This window comes from Herpailurus yagouaroundi, unplaced genomic scaffold (genome assembly GCF_014898765.1).
Source record: "Herpailurus yagouaroundi ecotype Mexico unplaced genomic scaffold, PumYag 182, whole genome shotgun sequence".
NCBI classification, from domain to species: Eukaryota; Metazoa; Chordata; class Mammalia; order Carnivora; family Felidae; genus Herpailurus; species Herpailurus yagouaroundi.
Genome location: NW_024412413.1, coordinates 22,626,126 through 22,642,725, shown reverse-complemented (window position 1 = coordinate 22,642,725; position 16,600 = coordinate 22,626,126). Strand labels below are relative to the sequence as shown.

At 43.4% G+C, this 16,600-nt stretch overlaps 1 protein-coding gene across 16 annotated transcripts in view; it reads right to left on the bottom strand.

Annotated features, from left to right (window-relative positions):
- Positions 1 to 16,600, bottom strand: part of ANKS1B (ankyrin repeat and sterile alpha motif domain containing 1B) — a 909,382-nt gene that overhangs the window by 1,204 nt on the left and 891,578 nt on the right. For 15 of the 16 annotated variants that reach the window (XM_040491122.1, XM_040491120.1, XM_040491121.1 and 12 more), the window contains one exon: positions 10,948 to 11,115. In XM_040491122.1, the coding sequence (XP_040347056.1) occupies positions 10,948 to 11,115 (168 nt within the window). Of the gene's footprint in view, positions 1 to 9,009; positions 9,044 to 10,947; positions 11,116 to 16,600 lie in introns of all 16 variants that reach the window. The other variant, XM_040491123.1, reaches the window with a different exon arrangement.

Below are 16,600 nucleotides of genomic sequence, written 5' to 3'. Positions count from 1 at the left end.
CTGTACTCGGGTGCAAACAATGCTTCTTAAAACTTTTTGGAAACCAATGCTGTGCTCTGACAGGACTGCAGGGATATTGATACATGAGAATCTTGTGTTTGTCCTTTTAATACACATTTATTGTATAAGGACTATATGCAAGGCACTCAAGGGGTGGATGGTGAATGAGACTCAGCCTTTGCTCTTGAAGGCACACAGATGGAGAGCAAACACAGAATTCTGCACTTCAGTACTGAGAAGGGGGAAGGAGGAAGAGAGGGTGCTCTGTGGTCAAGGAGCCAGGGGACTTCCTGGAAGAGGTGAACCAGGTTATGTCACTCCCCACCTCTCAAGCCTACAGTGGTTTCCATCACAAAGTAAACCCTAAGTCCTTCAGGTGAAGCCCAGCCACTCTGGCTTTGCTTCTCCCTGCATGCCAAGCCTACACCCAGGGCCTTTACTCACATCATCTGCTCGGCAGGAATGCCTTTCTCCAGACACCTGCATGTCTTATACCCTAATGTCATTCAGGTTGCAGCTCGACCACCACCTCCTCACCTGTTCACCCCATACAAAATAGCATCCTAACTTTTCTGCTCTTTTCTTCTGCTCTTTTCTTTATAATCCTTGTGCCACTTACATTATCTCATGTTTATTAGTTCATCCTACACTGCAGTGTAGGATTTTGTTTTGTCACTGTTTCCCCCAAACTTAGAAAAGCTCCTGGCAGCCCAGTAAATAATAGTGGGCACACAATACATACTTATTGGATATTATAAAATAATGAGGTAATATCTGAACAGCTGGAGGATGAGCAAGAGTTTGCCTGGCAAGGGGGCAGGGAGAGGGGGAATAGCATGTGCAAAGCCCCTGAGGCAAGGAGAAAGAGCTGGTTGAGAGCTTGCAGTTTGCAGAGTGGGAGACTGGAGGGTAAATAGGTAAGCAGGGCCAAGTTAGGCTGAGCCTTGACCAAACTGAACTGAGCTGTAAAACAGTTAAAACCATTTTAGCCCCTGTGCATACAAAGTCAAAAAAGGCCACTCGTGGGTGAGGCTTGAGCTGTATGCTCTTAGGCAGGGCTTTCGCAGGGAGTTCTTCCCCACATTGCTGCCTCATCTTTTCCACATCTGCCCTGGCCCTGGCTATGTGTTCGGCTCAGGAGTGCTGGAGCAAGGTAGCCTGGGAAGGCCTCATTTCTCTTGCATTGTGAACTTTCGTGCCTGCTGGAAGGCTGTGGGATCCATGCCCTTTGGCTACCTTCCAGCATGATTTGATTGTATCTCCACAAAGCTGTGGGGAGGACTTCACATGTTCTTAGGAATCATGGAATATTTTTGAGTAATAAACAAATAGACCTGAGGGAGATGGAACATGGACACCAGCTGAGGGGGATGGGATGCTGAGGCAGTTAAAGAACATCAGTATTATTCACTATATTTTCATCATTTCTCAGTGAAGGGTTTTAGATGCATATTCTATGAGCCCCCATGGCATCCATCCCAGTTGTGCTCTCTTGGAAGAAGTCTTTGGGGACCAGAGTAAAGTCTGATGGAGGCACTTGCCTTGAACAGATTTATCCAGCCCATGTGAGAATGAATTACAACAGTCTAAGAGATAATCCAAAAAATATTCTGAAAACTGGACATTTAATTTACAGTTCTGTGGGGGAAGATAGATTATGAACAAATCTCCATCAATAAATACTACACAGAATTAAAAGCAGGTATATGCTTGAGTGTGCCTGGGCATCTACCTCAGATTGGGCGGCCCAGGAAAAGCTTCATGTAGTGGAGACCTGAATGACAAGTGGGAGTCAGCTGTGCAGAAAATATGGGGGATACTATGCCAGGTGGAATGAACAGGTAGCACAAAGGTCTTGGGTAGGAGTGAGCTTTGGTCTGTTTGAGGAATAGGAAGGCCTGAGCATCATAGAGAAGTGTGGTGGGAATTAGCTTTTGGAACTTGGGGCAGTGGTGCCATGATCTGATGTGTTTTTTAGGATTACTCTGGTTGCATGGAGAAGAGAGACTGTTAGGACATGTACTGCAGTAGTTCTGGAGAGCAGTGGTGGTAGCCTGGATGAGAAGAGTGAGGAAATGGAGAGGAGTGGACAGATCTATGTTTTAAGGGTTGAGTGGATGGAACCTGCTCATGGTTGTACATGGTGGTGAGAGGAAGACAGGAATTAAGGATGACCTCTGGATTTATGGCTTAAACAATATGGTAAATGGTTATGCCATTTACCGAGCTGGGAAAGATTAAGAGTGTAAACAGCTTTAAGGGGAAAATCAAGAATTTTATTCCAGGGACTTCCAGGGAAGATGGTGGCCGAGGAGAATCCTAGGCTCAACTCATCCCATGGATACACTTGGATAATACCCACATCAGTGTAAATAACCCAGAAATGATCTATAGACTGGCAGAACAGACTTTTCACGGCTAAATGTAGGAAAGAGGCCACACTGAAGAAGGGAGGAAAGGCAGAGATGCAGTTGGAAGCCAAATGGGCCTGTGGTACCTGAGGGAGGGATGCTGTGGGCCCAGAGGGGAGAGGAGCAGATCCTACACCAGGCACCCAGGCACAGGGCACCTGCCCTGGGGAAGATGAATTCCCATAACATCTGGGTTTGAAAACCAGAGGGGCTTAACACACCTCTAACTTTGAAAATCAGTGAACTGGAGACTGATAGGAAACTAAGTCTCTGCCCTTAAAGAGACAGCATAACAAATAGCCCCACCAAGATACAGCATAGAAGCAGCAGTTTGAAAAATGCCTGTAGTATACAGAAGGGAGGGAGATTTATTTACTAATCTCTGAGCATGTGCTAGAGACGCAGAGATCTTTGGGAGACTTCTCTAAGAACAAACGAACTGGCAGGCACCATTTCCTTCCCCCAACCCCCAGCCTACATACAGGTATACCCGTGTGAATCAGTGCAGCACTCTACCTAGCTTGCTAACAGCATGCCCTGCCCCATAGCCTCCTGTAGACCCACCTCCCAACCTGGCCTTGTTGAGTGCATCCAAAGCAATGCCACAAGCATGGCAGTATGCAAGCAGGCCTGACAGGGGTCAGCACCACTGCAAAGCAACTCCTGCCCTGGGGAGAGGGGAAGAAAACCACACACAGCAGTCCGTGGCCCCAGGAGTGTGCTGGGAATATTTAGTCTGACTATAGGCCCCATCCCCCAACAAAAACTTCTCAGGAGACAACACAGAGTGCCTTGCAGTGTGGTGCTCCTGTAGCTCTGGAAAATACCTGGTCTATTCCAACTTAAGCCCAAGGCAGCCCAGACTAACCCCCTAACACAGGGGACCAAACCCTGCCCACAGCAGGCAAAGAGCCATAGCAGACAACTGGACTGAAGGCAAAAACAGCTCAGCCAGAACAGTGAGACACATGCAACAGAGAGAGGAGACACCCCAGAAGTGCCAGATTCTGGTGAACAGGGGACACTACACTGTAGGGCACTATAGGACCTCTTCTTGTTAGGGTCACTACTTTCAAGAGCAGAAGACATAACTGACTTTCCTAATAGAAACAAGACACACAAAGGCAAAATGAAGAGACAGAGGAGTAGGTCCCAAATGAACTAATAGGACAAAGTTACAGAAAAATAGCTAAAATCTTGGAGATAAGTAATATGCCTGATTAATACTTTAAAGGTCATAAAGATACTGGACTTAAGAGTAGAGGACCTCAGGGGCACCTGGGAAGCTCAGTCGGTTGAGCATCCGACTTTGGCTCAGGTCATGATCTCACAGTTTGTGGGTTCAAGCCCCGCATGAGGCTCTGTGCTGACAGCTTGCTCAGAACCTGCAGCCTGCTTCAGATTCTGTGTCTCCTTCTCTCTCTGCCCCTCCCCTGTCCATGCTCTGTCTCTCTCTCTGAAAAATAAAAGTTAAAAAAAAAAAAAAAGAGGAGAGAACCTGAGACCCTCAACAAAGATAGACAACATAAAAAAACCAGAGAGATGAGGAACGCAATTAGAAATTAAAATTACATTAGAGGGAACAAACAGACTAAAGGAAGCAGAAGAATGGATGTGTGACCTGGAAGACAGAGTAATGGAAAGCAATCAAGCTGAACAGGAGAAAGAAAAGAGCTTAATAAAAAATGAGAGTAGATTAAGGGAACTCAGTGAGACCATCCAGTGTAATAACACTGCATCATAGGGATCCCAGAAGAGGAGAGAGAGAAAAAGGGGCAGAAAACTTATTGGAAGAAATAATAGCTTAAAGTTTGGCCAATATCGAGAATGAAATAGAAATCTAGATCCAGGAGACACAGACCACCCCCGACTAAACCAAGGAGGGCCACACCAAAACACACAGTAATTAAAATAGCAAAAAGTAGTGATAGAGAATTTTTAAAGCAGCAAGAGAAAGGAATACAGCTACATAAAAAGGAAGCCCCATAAGGCTATCAGCTGGTATTTCAGCAGAAACTTTTCAGACCAGAAGGGAGTGGCATGACATATTCAAAGTGCTGAAAGAAGAAAACCCGCAACCAAGAGTACTCTAATCGCAAGGCTATCATTCAGAATTGAAAGACAGAGATAGAGTTCCCACAGGCAAAAGTTAAAGGAATTCATGATCACGGGGCACTTGGGTGGCTCAGTCAGTTGAGCATCCGACTTCAGCTCAGGTCATGATCTCGTTGGGCTCTGTGCCGAAAGCTTGGAGCCTGGAGCCTGCTTCCGATTCTGTGTCTCCCTCTCTCTGCCCCTTCCCCGCTCATGCTCTGTCTCTCAAAGATGAATAAACGTTAAAAAAAAAAAATTTTTTTTTAAGGAATTCATGATAATGAGGTGCCTGGGTGGCTCAGTCGGTTGAGCATCCAACTTCGGCTCAGGTCATGATCTCACGGTTCGTGAGTTCAGGCCCCAAGTTGGGCTCTGTGCTGACAGCTCAGAGCCTGGAGCCTGCTTCCGATTCTGTGTCTCCCTCTTTCTGCCCCTTCCCCACTCATGCTCTGTCTCTGTCTCTCAAAGATGAATAAACATTAAAAAAAATTTTTTTTTAAAAAAAGGAATTCATGATCACTAAACCAGCCCTATAAGAAATGTTAAGGGGGGGGGGGCGCCTGGGTGGCTCAGTCGGTTAAGCGGCTGACTTCGGCTCGGGTCATGATCTCGCGGTCCATGAGTTTGAGCCCCGCGTCAGGCTCTGTGCTGACAGCTCAGAGCCTGGAGCCTGTTTCGGAATCTGTCTTCCTCTCCCTGACCCTCCCCCGTTCATGCTTTGTCTCTCTCTGTCTCAAAAATAAATAAACGTTAAAAAAAAATTAAAAAAAAAAAAAGAAATGTTAAAGGAGACTCTGAGTAGAAAGTAAAATTTTACTCCTTTAGGAGTAAAAATTTCCTACCTTTATTTTTTTTATTTTTTAAAGTTTATTTATTTTGAGAGAGAATATGCATGAGCAGGGGAGGGACAGAGAGAAGGGGAGAGAGAGAATCGCAACCAGACTCTGCACTGTCTGTATGGAGCCCAAAAATGTGGGGTTCCATCTCATGAACCGTAAGATCATGACCTGAGCCAAAATCAAGAGTTGGAAGCTTAACCGACTGAGCCACCCAGGCACCCCAGATTTTACTGCTTTTAGAATGGGTTCAAACTTAAGTACCCATCTACTTAATATAGACTGCTATATGCACAGGATGTTATATACAAACCTTATGGTAGGCACAAATCAAAAGCTGGTAATAGATATCCAAAAAATAAAGAGAAAAGAATCTAAGCATATCACTAAGGAAAGCCAGCAAACCATGAGACAAGAGAGCAAGAGAAGAAAGGAAAAGAGAAGAACTACAAAAACAACAGGTAACAAAATGGCAATAAGTACATACCTATCAATAATTACTTTGAATGTAAACGGACTAACTGCTCCAATCAAAAAACATAGGGTGGTGGAATGGATAAAAAAGCAAGACCCATCTATATGCTGCCTACAAAAGACTCATTTTAGACCTAAAGACACATGAGATTGAAAGGGAAGGGATGGAAAAGCATTTATCATGCAAATGGAAGTGAAAAGAAAGCTGAGGTGGCAATACTTATATCAGACAAATTAGACTCAAAACATACTGTAACAAGAGACAAAGAAGGACACTATATAATCATAAAGGGAACACTCCAACAAGAAGATATAACAATTGTAAATATTTATGCACCCAACATGGAAGCACCCAAAAACATAAAAGCTCATAACAGACATGAAGGACATAATGATAGTAATACAATAGTAGTAGGGGACTTTAATGCTTCACTTACATCAATGGATGGTTCACCCAAACAAAATCAATAAGGAAACGGTTTTACTAGATGGACTTAACAGATATATACAGAACATTCCATCCTAAAACAGCAGAATACACATTCTTTTCAAGTGCACATGAACATTTTCCAGAATAGATCATATTAGGCCACAAGATAAGTCTTAACAAATTAAAAAATACTGAAGTAATACCATGCATCTTCTCCAACCACAGCACTATGAAACTAGAAATCAACCACAAGAAAAAAAGTCTGGAAAGAACACAAATGTGTGGAAGTTAAATAACATGGTATTAAATAATGAATGGGTCAATCAAGAAGTCAAAGAGGAAATAAAAAAATACATATGAAAATGAAAATACAGTGGTTCTAAATCTTTGGGATGCACCAAAAGCTGTTCTAAGAGGGAAGTTTATAGCAATACAGACCTAACTCAAGAGGCAAGAAAAATTTCAACTAAACAATGTAACCTTACACCTAAAGGAGCTTGAAAAAGAAGAACAAACAAAACCTAAAACCAGTAGCAGGAAGGAAATAGTAAAGAGAGCAGAAATAAATGAGATAGAAAATTAACACACCAACAGAGCAGATGAATAAAACCAGGAGCTAGTTCTTTGAAAAGATCAAGAAAATTGATAAGCCTCTAGCCAGACACATCAAAAATAAAAAATAAAGAGAGAGGACTCAAAATAAAAAATGAAAGAGGAGAAATAACAATGGATACCACAGAGATAAACAAGAATTATAAGAGAATATTATGAAAAACTATATGCCAACAAAATTATATGCCAACCTAGAAGAAATTGATAAATTCCTAGAAACATATAATCTCCCAAAACTGAATCAGGAAGAAACAGAAAATTTGAACAGACCAATTACCACCAATGAAATTGAATCAGTAATAAAAAAACTCCCAACAAAGTCCAGTACCAGACACCTTCACAGGTGAATTCTACCAAACATTTAAAGAAGAATTAGTTACCAATTCTTCTTAAACCTTTCTGAAGAATAGAAGAGGAAGGAAAGTTTCCAAATCCATTCTCTGAAACCTGCATTATGCTGATCCCAAAACCAAAAGACACTATAAAAAAAGAGACCTACAGGCCAATATAATGAACATTGATAAAAAAGTCGAGAACAAGATATTGGCAAACTGAATTCAATAATACATTTAAAAAAATCACTCACCACAATCAAGTGGTACTTTTTCCCCCGGGATGCAAGGATGTTTCAATGTTTGTATATCAATCAACATGATACATTACATCAACAAGAGAAAGGATAAAAACCACATGATCATCTCAACAGATGCAGAAAAAGCATCTAACAAAGTGCAAAATCAATATTCATTATAAAAACTCTGAACAATGTAGGTTTTAGAGGGAATATACCTCAACAAAATAAAGGCCATACATGAAAAACCCACAGCTAACATCATACTCAACGTTGAAAAACAGAGCTATTACCCTAAGATGAGGAATGATAAGCATGTCCACTCTCACCACTTTTATTCCAGTACTGGAAGTCTTAGCCTCAGAGCAATCAGACAAGAAAGAGAAATGAAAGGCATCCAAGTTGGTATGGAAGAAGTAACACTCATTTTTTGCAGATGACATTATACCATATATAGAAAACCCTAAAGGCTCCACCAAAAAACTAGAACTAATAAAATCCATATACAAAAAACCACTGCGTTTCTATACACTAATAATGAAGTAGCAGAAAGACAAATTAAGAAAACACCCCCACTTAAAATTGCACCAAAAATAATAAAATACCTAATAATAAACTTAGCCAAGTAGGTGAAAGATCTATACCCTGAACTATAAAACACTAATGAAAGAAATTGAAGATGACATAAACAAATGGCAAGGTACTCCATGCTCACAGACTGGGAGTTTACACTGCCTAAAATAATCTGTAGATTTAATGCAATCTCTATCAAAATGCCAAGAGCATTTTTCACAGAACTAGAAGAAATAATCCTGAAATTTCTATGGAACCAAAAAAGACCCTGAATAGCCAAAGCAATCTTGAAAAAGAACAAAACTGGAGGTATCACAATCCCAAATTTCAAGGTATACTACAAAGCTGTAGTAATCAAAACAGTATGGTACTGGCACAAACAGAGATACATAGATCAATGGAACAGAAGAGGGAGACTATAAATAAACCCATGATATGATCTATTAATCTTCAATAAAGGAAGCAAGAATATGCAATGTGGAAAAGAATCTCTTCAAAAAATGGTGCTGCGAAAACTGGACAGCTACATGCAAAAGAATCAAAGTGGCCCACTTTCTTATATATACACAAAAATAAAGTCAAAATGGATTAAAGACATAGATGTGAGACCTGAAACCATAAAAATCCTAGAAGAGAGCACAGGCAGTAATTCTCTGACAGCAGCCAGAGCAGTATTTTTCTAGATGTCTCCTGAGGCAAGAGAAACAAAAGCATAAATATACTATTGGGGGTATATAAAAATAAAAACCTTCTGCATAGCAAAGAAAACAATTCACAAAATTAAAAGGCAACCTACTGAATGGGAAAAGATATTTGCAAATGACATATCTGATAAGGGGTTAGTGTCCAAAATATATAAAGAACTTACACAACTCGACACAAAACAACCAAAAATACAATTTAAAATGGGCAGAAAACATGAACAGACATTTCTTCAAAGAAGACATGATGGCCAACAGACACATGAAAAGATACATGCACCCCTATATATATTGCAGCATTACTTACAGTAGCCACATTATGGAAGCAACCCAAGTGTCCACTGATGGATGAATGAATAAAGAAAAAGTGGTATATATACACAGTGGGATATTAGTCATAAAAAATAATGAAATCTTGCTATTTGCAACAACACAGATAGATCTAAAGGGTAGAGGGGCGCCTGGGTGTCTCAGTCGGTTGAGCATCCTACTTCGGCTCAGGTCATGATCTCACAGTTCGTGAGTTTGAGCCCTGCGTCAGGCTCTGTGCTGACAGCTTGGAGTCTGGAGCCTGCTTCGGATTCTGTGTCTCCCTCTCTCTCTCTGCCCCTCCCCTGCTCACACCCTGTCTCTTAAAAATAAACACTAATAAATAAATAAATTGTATAAAGTTAAGTGAAATAAGTCAGAGAAATACAAATACCATATGATTTCACTCGTGGAATTTAAGAAACAAAACAAATGAACAAAGAAAAAAAACCAGACTCTTAACTATAGAGAACAAACTGATGGCTGCCAGAGGGGCAGTTGGATTGGGGGGGGGGGGAGATGGGGAGAATAGGTGAAGGGGATTAGGAGTATTTGAATGAGCACTGAGTAGTGTACAGAATTGTTGAATCACTACACTATACTCCTGAAACTAATATAACACTGTATGTTAATTATACTGGAATTAAAATGAAAATAATTATTTCTGGACATGCTAAGTTTCAGATGTCTGTTACATATTAAAGAAGAAATTGAACATACAAATCTGGATTTGTGGGAGTGCATCAGGATTGGGAGCCAGTGGGGCTGGGTAGGTGCAGAGGTAGGGAGAACATGGTGTGTGTGTGTGTGTGTTTGTTTTGACCATGGTGTTTGAAGGGAAGATTTTCAGAGGACATGCAGTAACTGGTGATGTTCAGATGAAGGATAAGCATGGGAGCTAGTGGCTGGGGTGGAGTGGCAGTGAGCCCTCAAGGAGAGAGGCCAGATGTTGGAGGAATTGTCTCCATGGATGCTGAAGCTGCCAAGAATGGTGACAGGAGTAGAGGCCCAAAAGAAGATTGTAAACAAGAAGCCACATGGTCACAAAGGGAGGAGCTTCAAGATTCTACACTTTCCCTGTGACCCCTTGGGCAGAGATGGTAGGGAGAAGAGAGTTAGAGGGATAATATGGATATGAGAGCAGGGCATCTGGGGGCGCCTGCCTGCCCCATGCCACAGAGTTGCTAGGATGCCATAAGGCAGCTGGAGCAGAAGCCAGATGGGAGGCTGGTTGGGAATGCTCCAGCTTCTGGGTATTGCTACTACCAGCGGAGGTCGCTTTGAAGTCATGAAAAGTCTGTTAGGACAGGATGTCTACAGAGCTTGTGGGAGGGAGGGGGAGGAAATTCCTGGAGGAAGGCAGAGGACGAGGAGGAAGGAGGGGCTGCACCTTCTGAAGAGTCACCACTCTAGGAAGTCTCAGCTGCTGCGAGAAAGCCTGCCTAAAGCTGGCATCTAGGCCTCCAGTGAAGGGGAAGAGGGCTGCTCTGCTGTGATGCACGTACAGCCTGTGCACCTAGCTTCCTTTAGCTGGGTACCCGGGACACCTTGCTGTGAACCTCTGCCAACCTCTCCAAGGGCCAGTGGCTTGCAAGAGGCTCTGGCCCCTGTTGTGATGGTAGTGGAGCCTCAGGGAACATCATTCCCAAGCTTTACTGGACCTTTAGGAAAGGTTCGTCAAGGAAGCAGCAACACCCAGTACCCCCCTCACAGGGCTGCCACAGGTGACAGAGTGGAATTTTCTTGGGAGCCTCTAGGTTCAGGCAGACGGTCCCCCAAGACTTTGCAGGAACCAGGCTGGGAGGATGAAGGATGCATGCCAGGAGGAGGCCAAGGGAGACAGAAATGCAGGTCCTACACCACTCAGGGCCCACTTAGCAACCTCCTTTCCCTCTAGCTCAAGATTTTCAGAACATCTGTTATCTTTTCTACTTACCACCGATTTGCGAATGCTGACACGGGGCTTGGGGATGGGTTTGGAGGGTTTGTTTTCAAAGCTTTCCGGAAGTGTAGAGGAATGCCCCCCTTTTCTTGCTTGTAGTGCAAGCTGGTAAGCGACTTCAAATGCCTGTCCCAGTGTTAGGATGATTTCGTAGGCTAAATTCTGCAAGAGTAAAGAGAAAGTGTTTATTAGGTTGTACTACAGGGTGGCCAAGTTGAGTGGCTGAGGAGCACTGTGGGAGGTGAACTAGCAAGGACCTTGAACTACTCTACCTATTGTGGCAGTGAGTCAGTGGAAATCTGTGAAAAACAGGAAACTCTAGGTCCAATCTGGAGTCTATATGTCATTAATCAGCAATGAGATGCCTCTCTTTCAGCCATGCTAAGGAGCCGACCCCCAACTTCACCCCACAGGGAGCAGGCACCCACCCACTGGCCCCAGGAACCTACTCCATTCTGAGCCTCCTCATGGGCAGCTGGTTTGCTCCCAGGCCTTGGAAGATAAGGGGTTACTCTGGTCCTTCATCTTAGTTCTGGGAGCGCCTCAGCTGTGCCTGTGAGGACTAGCCCACACACTCCACAGGAGGTGTTCCTGAGAAGTTTGGGTCTTTTTACCTCAAACATCTGTGATTCAGTGAACATCTCTAAAGCACAATCAAAATCTAATTTAGGCGGAGGGAGAGGCATTAGTCATGCTGGTGTGGTGTCTCACAGTTACAGCAGCCAGCATGCAAACAGAGCCAATTATCCATCTATTTCTTGAGGCGCTTGCTCTCCCTGTGGGTCCACTCCATATTTTATCATCAAATCAGCAAGAGACAGGAGACTGTGTCAGGCCTGAATGCCATGCCAAGCAGTGCCTGGGAGAAAGGTTCTTTTCGTCAGACCTTCAATCATTCCTTCAAGATGACTTCTAGCTTTCTTTTCTCTTCTCCCGATACGTATCTTCGATTTCTACCTTCTCTTCCCAGCACAGCTCCACCCCATCTTCTCTCGCTAAGAAAACATGATGTTGTGTGACCCCAAGGAGACAGGGTCTCGACAACACCCCTGAGGTCACAAGTGCACCGAAGAGGTAGATGCCTATCAGTCATAGAGAGCTTTCTTAAAATCACTGCACAAGCAGAGAGCAGGCATGGTTTGTCCCAAGTTTTCATTTTGATCAGTGTCCCTGGAATGTGTATTCATGGTTTCTCAAAACACAGAAATGGCATTCTGCTTATGCTGCTTTTGCAACTGTGCCCATCTCTAGCCCCTCTAGTCAAGCACATGGAACAGCTCAATCCCCATGATTCTGGGGAGAACTGTTTGGGACTATTCCCACTTGAAGATGGTGAAGGAGATACAGGATCGCCTTCAGAGGCCATGTGAAAGAAGCCTGTGGATTTCTGGACAGACCAGGTTTCAGATCAATGCCAGACTGTTGTGGTCTTGGACCCAAGTAGGGAGAATGCCTCCGGGCTTGAAAACTGTTTTGACAGAAGCGGTGTCTTCTTCTTCGAGTGACATGTTATGAAATGATGGCCCCACAAGACAGACGTGTGCTTGCTGGAGACACTGAACCTCACACAGCCAACTGAGCACTTCCTGCAATGAACACTGATCCCGTGTTTGCCTCCAAGGATGAGTCAGACTAGTAAATTAGCAGTGCACCAACAAATGATAGTGGAGGAGGGCTGGCAGACAGCTCCGGCCATCATTGTACAAAGAGGGCTGAACCCTTCGTCTGCCTACACTTGGCACTCATGTCATCGTCAGCCTTGCCTCCTTGTGTGCAGATGGGACCCCTCTGAAAGGCAGACTGGGGTTTCTGATTTCTGCAGTCTCCATGTGAAGTCACAGGCTCTTGGTCTTGTTCAGCACGACTGTGGAGATGGTTGATGTCCATCTGTCAGGGCCATGTAGCACATATTCATGCTCTGGGTGGGCAAATGGACTAAGGGAAAGATGGCAGATTCAGCAATTCTATAATGTTCAGCTTTTAGGTCCTGGAACAGTGGAGCTTAATGAGTGTGAATTCCTTTATCATTAACCTAAAAACAAATTCCTGAAAGTGAGATTTACTTAAAGCTCCAGTGTCTTCAAATCAAAGTTGAAGATGCTCATTTGAGCAAGTGAGATTTTTCACATGACTATTATGGGAAACCTAAAGATTTTGAAAGGTACTGGGTTAGAAGCCCTGCCTTTTCATTTTTAATTAGTTCCCGGTGTTAGGAAACTGCTCAAATAAGACACAGAGACCAGACTGTGCCAAATGGCCTCTCCTGATTTGGCTTGCATTCTCTTGACATCTTGCTTTTCATTTCATTTTAGAATGCTTTACTGAGTTATTCTCCTATGATTATGTAAAGAGTTGGACACTGTTACCTTTCCTATCTTTTCTATCACTTCAATGTTTGAGGTGGTGATTATGGAAGCCAAGAAGGGTCCATGGGCATGAGACAGAGGAGCAGTGGTTCTGATGGGGCTTCTGAATGCTGAGTGCCATGTTACTGACATACCAGGGCCCCTGAAGGGAACAGACACTCATCAGATGGGATCTGCAGGCACATGTTTGAATGGAGAGGAAGGTTCATATCTCCTGCCTCTCCTTAGTAACATTCCCACTATTTAAATGGCAGAGGAGAGTTACTGTGGGAGTAGGAGTCTCTATTAGGACGAAGCCAGAATACTTCAGCATTCAGAATAATGCAGCCATTAATACTGCAATATCAGAAAGGCTTAGGTGGCCATCCCTTGCTTCCTCCTTCAAGCCAGGCTTGCCAACCCCAGCAATGCTGGCTGGCACTGAAGAGCCAGCGATGCTGCTCAAAACACCTGACAACCCAATTACTCTCTGTTTTCAATGTATTATTATCTTTGCAACTGTTGGGGAGGCCAGTGCCTGAAACTGTGCCTGGCATACCACAGGCACTCAGTAAATGCTTGCTGAATGAATGAATGAATATCCAAAGGACAAACCAGAGAAATAGCACTACTATAGTTACACTAAAGTTACACTATAATATGGTATTATTATAGGCAGCATAGCTACTATTAAGTGAGGACTTTACAGGTGTTAGGAATCAACTGTGCCAAGCACTAGATTTATCTCATTTAAGTATTATCACAGTTATTGCAAAATATCATTATCCTTATTTTACAGGTAAGGAAATTGAGGCTTAGAGAGGTTAAGTAACTTGCCTGACATCACAGAGCTAGAAAGTTACAGAGTTGTGATAGGAACCAATATTTGTGACTCAAAGCCCATATTCTTTTTTTTTTTTTTTTTTAAAGCCCATATTCTTAACCCTACCCATGTGTGGTGGTTTGTCTCCAGAATGGCTGCCATCAGTTCCTCTCCTCTGTGTACATGCCATGACCTTCTCCTAAGAGGGTGAGTCTGTTTCTCTGCCTCCTTAAATCTAGATTGACTTTACTGATTTTCCCAACTAGCAGAATGTGGAAGAAGTCACACACAGGGGGACCTCTGAGATTCAGTCACGAGGAGCCTTACAGTTTCTACCCAGGCCTCTTGGAACATTTGCTCTGAGGGAAACTAGCCATGTGTAAAACATCTGACCACCCCCAGGTCAGCATGCTATGTGAATGTCCAAGCTGGTCAAAGGCAGAGGCTGCCTGGAAAGAAACAGCAGTTGCAGTCATCCCAGCCTAGCTTCCAGATACACAGTGAAGGAGTCATACTGGACATTCAATCCCTAGGAGATGCCACAGAGACAGGGCCCAAGACCCCAGACAGATGCCCCAATAGAGCTGTCCCATCCGAGCCACCTCAGTGGAGGCCCCAGATACTGCTAAGCAGAAGAGAAGAGCAGAACTACAGTATTCTGCCCAAATCCCTAACTCACAGAATCATAAACATAATGAAATGGATGTCCTCCTATGTCACTAAGTTTCGGAGTGGTTTGTTAAGCAGCAATAGATAACGGGAACACCACACAATACTACAGAAGGCTGGTTCGATCCTCATTCAGGTAGCAGGAAGAGGAACTTCCAGCCTTGAGCTGGGATGAACACTATGTAGTCATGGGGAGTTACTCCTGGAGCCACCTACCCTCAGCCCTGGCTGTGGAGAAGCTAGATGTAGGCACTAAGGTGTCCCTTCACACATGCTAGCCCAAACCACAGAGCGCTGGAATGTCCTTTTAAGTTGGCACAACGATGTCCTCATCTCTAGCCACTAACTCCCTTGAGCATAAATTCAAACTCCTTCAGTTTTACATTCACTACCTTACACCTTTCAAATGCTGTAACTCGGCTGGTCTCTGACCTTGGCTCTTTCTGCTCCTTCTAGCTTATTGGAAAATACCTGCCTTGGCTTTTCCAGCAGGAGTCTCTTTCCAGAATCATATTATGGCAATTGGCCTTGAGCCAATGATTACTGGGGAGAGCATGCTCTGAGCCTCATTTTTCTTAATATGCAGTACCTACCTTGCTGGATTGTTTAGAGAATCACTCATGATTACACTTATCCAATGACAATTCAGCCAACACTCATGATTTCTGTGTGCCATGCACATATGACATGCTTCACATGGACTATCTCATTGAATCCTGACAACAACTCTGTGGGCATTATTAATAACTTTGGGGTTATTATTATTCCTAATTACATGTGAGAGAATTAAGCTCAAAACAGTTAAATAACTTGGCCATGAAGCTAGCACCAGGCAGAACTGGGATTTGAATCCAGGTGTTGACAGGCTATGCTCTTGACCACTATACCTTAGAACTAGACTTAAGGTAAATGACTTCTGCAAACTGTTAAAAAGAAAAAGCATAAAAACATTAAATACAGAAGCTCCCGGGTGGTTGATGCATCTTGGCTGGGATGAGGGTACCTAAAGGTACACAATTTGCCTGGGTCTCAGGCCAGAACCAGGCAGCTTCCCGGCAAAGGGTGTCCTTTGTGACTTAACACGATCCATCATCACAGGGATTCTCAACCAGTGGAAGTGTCCCTTTCATGATGAGGGATGCCAAGCAACACTCCCTCTTCAGCACAGGCTCTTTAGGATGAAGGCAGGGAATCCCAAGTCAATGGGGACAACCACCCCGAGGGAAACATCACAATCTCTAAACCCCTTCCTGTTTCTCCTGGGGTCTTTGATCTGTGAATTAAGAATTACTACATTAGAAGAATTTGCAGAGCCATTGTATTTTAAGGACAGATCTTAACCGTAATCAAGGGACACAAACTGGAGATGTATAGGCAAGCTTGCATTTACTGTGAGCTCTAGGCAGTCAGGAGTATAGTTGACCATCACCTTGGATACTTACTGAGCTACTTCCATGTGTCAGGGGCTGAGCTCCTGATGCCTAGCCCATGCCTGGTCTGTAGCAAGTGTCCAGGAAGTGCTCACTGAATGACGTGGATGAGGGGAGGCTCATGGAGAGACAAAGAGATGTCCCCATTGTCCTCCTGCATCCTAGTCACTGAGGCTGTGCCTAGCACATTCATCAGTTTGGTGTTAGAAAAATTTCAGCATAGATATGGACAATCTGTCCCCTAGGAAAAATTCTGGCCACTCAGGTAATTAATTTATATTGACTGATGCATCACTAGGATTTTTTTTTCTGCTTTATAATTTTGTGTTTTATTTGAAAAATTAGTACTTATCATTTCCATAATATAATAATCATTATAA